Raw genomic sequence first — 9,265 nt, 5'->3', positions numbered from 1 at the left:
TCAGTTACTTCTGATTCACATAAATACAAGGGCAGAACTCGAAACTAGGAAAACAGTATATAAATTCAGGTTAACATGTACAGTTCAATAACCCTCAAAAATGCTTTTCAAAGAGAAAACTGCAATTTCACTTAAGATTTAACATGATAGACTTTCTCAGAAGAGATGATCTTCATGGTAAGGTTTACAGGAACCATTTTCTATCATGGTGGGAGAGCAAAGTTTCCCATTTCTGAAAGTGCACTAATTTGTGAGTTACTGTGCCAGATACAGTAAATCAGAAATAGTATTTTGAAATAGGCACCGACATTTGAAAATGTTGCACAATTCAGTTGTTCTGAGTATCTTAAATATATTTAAGATATGTTTAAGATATATCTATTTAAGATATAAAGTAATAGATTTTTTTTAATTACACTGATTAGCTGAAAACTTTGGTGCAAATTTATTTTTTCCTATGTTTTTCTGTCTTCAAATCTGTGATCTTGCATGAGATTGAGATTACAACATTCATATGCATACTTCAGAGAAGGTCCACAGTATATCTAGTCCTTTCAATTATTTCCAAACTGCAGGGTTGTGGTTGCTTTTTTTATTTTCTCTTTTCTCCCAAGACCAATGTAATACACAAACCTCTGAAACGTGAACCACACATGACACAGCTACTCGGTAAAACACTTTTTTTTTTAAGTGTTGCACCTGCTCTTCCAATACTGTTTCATAGAGGAGCTGCCAAAAAATGGCTTTTGGCATCCCATATTAAAGCACCTATATATCATAGTTTCTACGCTGATGATAACTTTAGAGATGCTAAGTCTTTTCCAATGGTGCTCATCATTTGTACCATCCATCTGCCTGTGGAAGAAAATTACATGACTGTGATGGCAATTGCCTAATTTTTTTATTATTAACTATATTCAAATCATAACAAACACAAATAGAAACAGAAGTAAACTTGGTCCTTATGGTACCCAGTTAATAAGAAATTTTGCCAATAAGAAATTTGGAATTAGAAGGTCAAGTTGAATTCTATAGTCAGTTCACTTCTGATCCAGAGGAAGGGTTTGTGACCTTGTAGTAATTAACGTAGTAGATGTGGTTGTAAGGGGTTGTTAAGGTGGAATGTGTATATACTGGCTACTAGACCTGTTCAGCACTGAGCATTTTAATAATTAGAGCTCAGCCTTGCAGGTAATAGTGATAATGTTGATAGAAATATCAACATAAAACTTGAGAAACAGATTGTGTGGTGTAGTTTAAGACATTCAAGTGCGACAGGAAGAACCTGAGGCTTCCTGAGAAACATGTTGAATTAATTGTTTTGTCAGGCTGAACGCAATCTGTGGGGCTGCATATTGAAAATTCCAACCTGAGCTTTGCAAGCCTTTAATTAGCAAACCTGTACCTTTCTTCTGTAAACATTGAGAAAATGGAAATAACAAGTAACTTTTCCAGAAAGAACAAGAAGTCAGTGGGAGATGTTTATTCACTCACATTGTATCCTTTCTCAACAGCTACTGCGTCTTTCCCTGTGTGGGCTGTTTTAACGTCACTGCTAAAATTAGGAACGCTGGCTGTCCCCAGCTGATAGAACGCAACATGCAGCAAACATATGAAGCCCAAGGGAAATTAGGAGTAGTTAAGAAACACCAAATGAAATAGTCAATTACTCATAATGTAAGCAAGTCTTCAACCCTTGATGTAGTTGATTCTATTCATAAGACCCCAAATAGGTGAAACAGCTAAGAGCTGTGTAAGCGTGCTTCTGTCGTTTGAAGGAAATTGAGGCAGGGAAGACACAAATAACAGTAGAATGGTTTTGTAAAGTTCCTAGTAAAAAAAAATTAACAGATAAAATCTGTTGCTGTGAGTGAAATTTATTATGACTTTGTGCTTAAAATACTTCTGCAGTGATTTTTAATTTTACATTCTAGAATCAATTTTTTATTAGCACACCAACATTGAAAGTGAAGAGACCTCTTCAAGAGACACATGTTCATAAAAGATTTCTCTGTGCTTACAAGATTTCAACTCATTATTTGATAGCTATTCTAAGTCACTTGATAGCTATTCTAGGCCATTAGTAACACAGATTTTGTACAATCCAAAATTTTGTGTTTTGAGCCATATTTTGCTCCCAGAAAAATTCCGATTCTGTGTTGTTTGGAATGGCTATTGCACATTTATGACTAAAGAGCAGAATGTGAATTATTTCATTATTGCAATTGTTTCTCTAAATTCATGTTGTAAAACATGCTGTCTTGAGATAGAAGAGCTAAACTTCCTCTACAGTGTTTCCTGGCTGCAAGGAAGTATGACTAATTCAGCAGCATCAGCCACAATTAAGTGGTATTTCCCACAAAAGTGCCCTCATTACATGCCTTGAGAGCTGCTTCTGTCCAGAATGTGTCATGCACTTCAAATAGCTGTTGAGAAGTCTGACTTGTTTAGGTCCAGTGTATGACTTGGTCATATAAAACCACCATACTGATAACAGGAAATAACTTCAACTACATATAGTCAGGGGCTAAATAACCACTTATTGGAATATATAGCCTGAGTATCATTATGCTTCTCAGAAAATTCTCATTGATATTTTCAAAAACATCCAAACTGGGCATTCCACTGATCACCATTGCTTAAAGACTGTGTTGAATGGCCCTCCTAGGCAGACCAGCCTATACCATGTAGATGTTGATATCCAGAATCAGCTCTTCGTACAGAAGTCAAAATATCCAACACTGCAATGAAAATGTTTATGATGTGTTAAAAGCTTACCCATACTAAAAAAACTCTATTACTACAATTACGCTTTTGCATCACTTGAAATGTGATGTCAGCTAAAAGCTGATCTTGGGCTTCTGTGGCTTATTTTACTTATGCCAAACTGATGGAAGTCCCTTCAGCTATTCATACTTTGGTTTTGCTAGAGTAGCTGGGCTCTTCAAGGTTGTGGTTTTAATTTTGTTTGTGTGTGAGAGAGACAGTAGACTGTCATTCCCTCAGATATGTTTCTGTACTTTGCGAGAACTTGTTGTGTTATGGGACATGTGAGTGAGAAAACCTGACATGGAAAACTGAGAAAATAATGAAAATTATTTCTGGTAATGTATATTCATATTAGCTCTTCCCTGAGTGCACCTTTTGCAGTTCACAGGTAGGACTTGAAGTTTATGCTTTTTGCATATTGTTTGACTATTCATTTCTTAAATTTATGCACTAATAGGTATAGATGTTACCTTCTGTTATTACTGGGTTTGTTTTTGTCACAGGTTTTGGGCAATGTCTGCTTAGAAACTCGATAAAACAGCATAGACAGGGAAATGCAGAAGATCACATAGGTGAAGGAGTAAAGCATACAAGCCAAATACAGAGCTAACCATCTAATATTTTAATAACTGTTAAGGATAATTCTTGAGAATCTCACACCACCACTGTAATTGAACACTTTTAAAAAATTTGCTAGGAGGGCTAAAGATAAACATAGTAATGTGTATAATAATTTCACTGACAGCCAGATTGCTGTCAGTTCTTTTGGTAATGAATTACATCACTGCAGCATTTAAGTGAATGTTAAAATAAATTTTTCTGTGAAAATTTTGTGACATGATTCTTCCCAATAGCAGTATTTTGGATATTTATACTGTCATTCCTGATTACTTTGTTGCAACTTGGAGGAAAACAATTGCAAACTGAAATAATCATTACTGAGAACAAAACTTGAGTGTGTTTTAGCAACGCACACCTGTTTTGCAGAACTGCTAGGTCTTCTCGTTGTGCTTTGACAGGATGACTCAACTGCCTTTTCCAAAACACAAGCCCTAGCTCCCTCTAAAGGCATAATGAGGAAAACCAGACTAAGTAAATTTGCATCACAGTGTGTAATCTCATAAATGAACAAAAGCTATGTAGGCCCACAGAGAAAGAATTTATCATCTCAGGGGCTTTGAGCATCAACATTTCAGATTAGCTGTCTTAGTTAATCCAGCAAGTGTTTTTCTTTTCCCCTTGTCGTTTACCTGGTCCCTCTAACAGATGGATCTGCCAGGAAGTAATTTGGTGTATGGGGTGCATTGTCAGTGACAAACACTGCCAGAGATTAGGTACCCAGCAGTTTCTGGCCCAGCCATACTTCTTTGTGTTCAGATCACAACGAGATCCAGAAATATATCCAGATGCTAGTTCATAAATAAAATATCCTATTTTGGGGTGTTTTTTGACAAAATCATTTTCATATCTCTTCCTTTGTGAACCAAACTGTTTAATATTTTGATCAAGATAATGAACTGAAAGGTGTATCATTTGCAACAAATGGGTATACACATGATGAAGCCCCTGCCTCAGATCTGACTCTTTTATGCTGGTTTCAATGTTGCATCAGTGAAGAAAACTCACTGAGAAACCCTTGTGTGTCAATACAAAAATAGTATGATTTTCCTTTGCAGTACATTGAAGGATGAAGAAGAGTTGTTGTGTTAACACTCATCAGCTGCCTGGCTTGAGGGGCTCTCTGATTGCCTGCAGCCCCTTGGAGGACATGGTCCTGGGCTGGGGTTGAGTAGGACCTGGAGAAGTTCCCTCCATTACATACAAAGCTGCGGGGATGCAACCTCGAAGTGTCCTCATTTGTGTTTTTTTGCAGTTCCATGTCAGCATTGAAGTTGGGTGGGTACAGGAATGAATCAGGAATGGTGCTGGACAAGGCTAATGTGGCTGCTAATGGACTTCCTATCGCTTCAGGTTCCTTCTGAGGCTGACTTGATGCAGCTGTGAGGTGTCTGCATCACAAGGGCTTCCTGTATTGTGCTTAACAAGATTTACGATTATACATTTCACGACTGCCCCTCATTCCATTTAAAAACAAACCAACCAACCCACAAAGTCCTACAGCAACCGGAGAAACTCCAGAATACTATTTGTAGTTGACCATGGAAACACTGACAACCACTGCAGTTGGCATCACAGGGTGATGTGTTAATTGAAATTCTCTTACAAGGAAAGGCTAAGAAAGCTGGGCTTGTTCAGCCTTGAGAAAAAATGAGTAAGAGGGGACCTCACTAACGTGTATAAATATCTGAAGGGAGAGTGCCAAGAGGATGGAGCCAGGCTCTTCTCAGTGGGGCCAAGCAATAGGACAAGAGGCAACAGGCAGAAACTGATGCACAGGAAGTTCCACCTGAATATGTGGGTGACTGAGCACTGGAACAGATTGTCCAGAGAGGTTGTGGAGTCTCCCTCACTGGAGATATTCAAGAACTGTCTGTACACAAACCTGTGCAATGTGCTCTAGGATGACCCTGCTTGAGCAGGGAGGTTAGACCAGATGACCCACTCTGGTCCCTTCCAACCTTACTCATTCTGGGATTCTGTTAAATGTATTATTAACCCCCTCTTCGGTCAAAGGGCTGCCCTCTGCCCCACGGCCTTTCAGTGCAGCTGTCCTGCCCACTCCTGTGCCACGACACAGGAGTACGAACAACCTCAACTCAACCTCTGCAGCCCCACCCGGCCTTGGCCCTGACTTAAGATGGCGGTGGCAGCACCGCGTCACGTGCCGGCGGGCGGGGCCGACCGCGCTCCCCTCTCCCCGTGGCGGCGCGCGCGGCAGGATGGAGTCGGCGGCGCTGGAGCGGTTCCCAAGCCCGGGCAAGGGTAGCGGCCTCCGCTCCCGCCGGCGGGTGCGGCCCGGCGAGCTGCTCTACCGCGCCGAGCCCTTCGCCTACGTCCTCACTAAGGAGCAGCTGGGCAGCCTATGCGAACGCTGCTTGCGCAGGTACCTGCGGGACAGCACGGCCACCCTTCCCGGGCAGCACCGCCCCTTCCGCTGGGGCGGGGCAGTGCGGCGTGGGATGGGGGGGCTCTGTTTCCCGGAGAGCAGATGGTTGTGCTGTGCGGGATGGGAGGGATGTGGGTTTCTCTCCTAGGGAGGAGGAGGCGGCTGTGCCGGGTCTCGGCAGCCAGGTGCCGCCGGGGCTGAGGGGCGCGACTTGCTGCTTCCAGCCGCTCCTTTAAGTCGGGGCTTTTTTTTTTTTTTTTTTTTTTTTTTTTTTTTAAAAGGCTTTTTTTTGCGCATTCGCCTCTTCCCGGACGCCCGGAATTTGGTGGGAGTTTCCCGGGCTGGTCGGAGCCGGCAGTGCCGGCGTGGCTCGGTGCGCTGCCGCTGCGCCGCCGCTGCGCCGCGGCGTTTTCCCGTTGGGCTGGCGGTACCTGGAGGCTCCAGTTTTCCCTTAGGTGTTCCTGAGCCCGGCGGGGACAAAACGGAACTCTGCCCTGGGCTTTCGCAGAGGTGACGAGGCGCCAGCCTTCATAAAATATTAATTGAGCTTCCTGTCGACCGCGCAGATTTATCCCGTTTAAGGAGCACGTGGTTTTGAGACATGCGTTAAATAAACGCCTTCCGTCTTCCCCCACATCCTTACGGGTGCAAACTGACAAACTCGCGTAACCTTTCTGTGTTTGTTTAGAAACAAACAAGCAAACCTGTTTTCTAACCTTTAGCAATTTCCCAGCAAGCCACATTGTGATGAGTTGTTCGTAGATCTGTGTATTAAGACCTGAAACATATTGGTAGGTAATCCAAACCCAAATATAATTGCCAAGAAATAAAGAAAAGAGCAGAAAATCCAGTACTGCTAGCTTTTTGTTTGTTTGTTTTATTTCTGGTTTATTTTATTTTAAAAATACTTTAAGTTTTGTATGTTGAAACAGTCACTGTGATTTGCTCTGTGTCCTTTTTCTCTCAGGACGCCTTAGCTTCTGGTTTAAGATAATGTGTCCTCGTTTTCTCAGAGAAAAATTTGACGATGTATTCCAGGTCACGCTTGCATCTTGCCTCAGCATACTCAAACAAACCCCAAGCAAACAGATTTTTAGCTAATATATTTATGAAGTTTGACTGGTGACATCAGAGTCCTTCGGGGTGGCTACTGTCTGTATCTTTTCAATTTGAAGTTGTGAGAGGCTGCAGACTTTGGAAGGTGGGTTGAGTGCAGCAACAGGTGGAATAAAAACAAATCTGAAGTGTTTGGATGTAGATGGATAACCAGGGCATGTTTTGTTGGGAGAAATAGTAGTGTTACCAACTTGTTATATCGTGAAAGGTTATCTATTCTTTTTTTTCCACAATGGTGATATAATTAAATTTAAAAAGTTAAATAAGGAAGTTAAAAATATTTTTCCACCAATAGTCTTCCTTTGTAAAATATACTGTGGCCAGACAGAGTTTATAGATAAGACTGTCCAAAGGGACTTTCTTAAAGGCAGTGGCTTTTTATTGAATGGACTTCATTAAATTAGTGAGTAAATAAATCCATACATGATCCATACACAGATCTCAATGTTTGGGGTTTTTTTGTAATGGATGGAAATTAGAAAAACAGTGAAGTATTGCTAAACTGGAATGTGGAATCGAACTTTTTCATGAATCTGGTTGAATCTGGAGTGATCTTCGTTCAAAACAAGGTATCAGAAAAATCATTACTGCTCATTTTCAGGACTACAGATAAAAGTCTTGTTGTCCTCTTCTGTTCCTGTTTTTCAGTCTGATCTTTAGGTGGCAGTACAGGAACGCAAATAAAAAAAAAAAATCTCGTTCTTGACATTGATTTAGCATGTTAGCAATCTTATTATATATGCAATTAATGTTTGAGGCTTTACACTGTGAAGAGTAATTCTAAACTTGCTTTTGTCTGTCAGCATGTAGCATGAAATGTTGTTTGATGCAGCTTTTGACTGTGTGACAAGTGCTGGGTGAGGCAGAAGATGGGTAATGGTGTGCAGAATATTTTCTTTCTGGACAACTTGCTGAGAGGCAGCAAGGTCTCACCAGGATTTGGGGTCACAGGCTTATTACAGTGCTGACTTTCTCTATGACCTTGGCCGAGTCTTACAGCAAGGGTCTGAGGTATCAATGCAGGGTAAGGATGGCTGTTGGGGGCAGTTTGCTGCTCTGTTTCAGAGAGGAAAGCTCAGATAGTGCAGAAGTTCTGCTTAGTCATACCTCAGTTAAAGTGAATGTTATTATGGATTTAAAATACTGAAATGTTTATATATATGTGTGTATATATATATATATATAGTCAATGCATCTAATGGTAGAAAAACTAACAACCCTTCCTTACCTTATTGGAACTGTTTTCATAGTGAAATTAAAAATTTTGGTCAGTGTTTTTAGATTTATGTTATATGGAGATCAGATGGTAGATTTTTGTAACTTTCTCCCCTTCTGTGATTTCTTCTTCAAATGTATATAAATAGAAAATATATTCTCCAATGAAGAGGTTCATGTTGTTTTTCTATACAAGTCTGGGCTAAAATACTCTACTATAGCTGATTTAATATGATAGCATAGCTGTTTGAATTATATTCCTTTAACAATTAAGCAAATACTATCCTGAAGTAGGATACATAGTAAATATTTGCTCTGAAGTACGAATTTTGATAAAGAAGATTTTTTTCCCTCTAGAGTACTGTAGTTTCGTGATTGTTTATACAATGGAATAGCAAGGTTTTAAAAATTCCTGAAACATATCTAAGAAAATAATTCTTGCCACATAAAACTTGCCACACAAATTAATTAAAGCATGACTTGGTGCCATGTCAGTAAGTCAATAACATTTTTAAGATATGAGAAGTATAGCATGTTTCATGTTCCTTCAGTGAGTCAAAGTCCTAGACAGATTTTGAGTAGTTTTCAAGCTGTATAACCTCCTATGAAGTACAGGAATATAAAAAAAATCTTATTAGTGTTCCATTGCAGTGTGGAAACAGGATGAGTATTAGGAGCAGGTGTGTTTTGTGCTTCCAAGGTAGGATAATCCTGGGAATTAAATGCTGTAACTTGATGCAGCATTCTGACAGGTAGGAGTGCAATTGCAGCACTGTCTCTTAATATAACTGATTTAGTGTGAAATAGGAGCAAAGGATGTGAAAAAAAATTGTATGTGAGACGTGCTATACAAAGTATCATAATTTCAGGTTCTATGTAAATTTGTGAGAATGTTTCTCAAGACCTCAGAAATCGCACATCACCACCAACAGAAACGTTTCTAACTGTAGCTGAATGACTAATAGCCTAAAAAAAGGTAGCATTTTCCTGAGAAGAGACTTTCACTCCGCCATGTCATCTTACCACCACAGTGTTGAAGTACTTTACAAAAAGCAGGACAAAAATGCTTTTTTCTACCCTCATGCCAGCCGGAGCCATAGAAGTGGTTTTCAGGCTGCTGTCCCATGCTGCCAGGAAAATCTGCAAGAGTGAGGAAAA

At 40.2% G+C, this 9,265-nt stretch overlaps 1 protein-coding gene across 1 annotated transcript in view; it reads left to right on the top strand.

Moving 5' to 3' along the window:
• The first annotated feature begins 5,581 nt into the window (after window positions 1-5,581).
• Window positions 5,582-9,265, top strand: part of SMYD3 (SET and MYND domain containing 3) — a 383,658-nt gene continuing 379,974 nt past the window's right edge. Inside the window, exon 1 of the mRNA XM_027657423.1 lies at window positions 5,582-5,773. Coding sequence (XP_027513224.1) covers window positions 5,610-5,773 — 164 coding nt within the window. The 5' untranslated portion in view covers window positions 5,582-5,609. The remainder of the gene's footprint in view (window positions 5,774-9,265) is intronic.

The sequence above is a fragment of the Corapipo altera genome, unplaced genomic scaffold (assembly GCF_003945725.1).
Source record: "Corapipo altera isolate COAL_440 unplaced genomic scaffold, ASM394572v1 2c, whole genome shotgun sequence".
Classification (NCBI taxonomy): domain Eukaryota; kingdom Metazoa; phylum Chordata; class Aves; order Passeriformes; family Pipridae; genus Corapipo; species Corapipo altera.
This window is presented reverse-complemented; position numbering and strand designations above follow the sequence as displayed.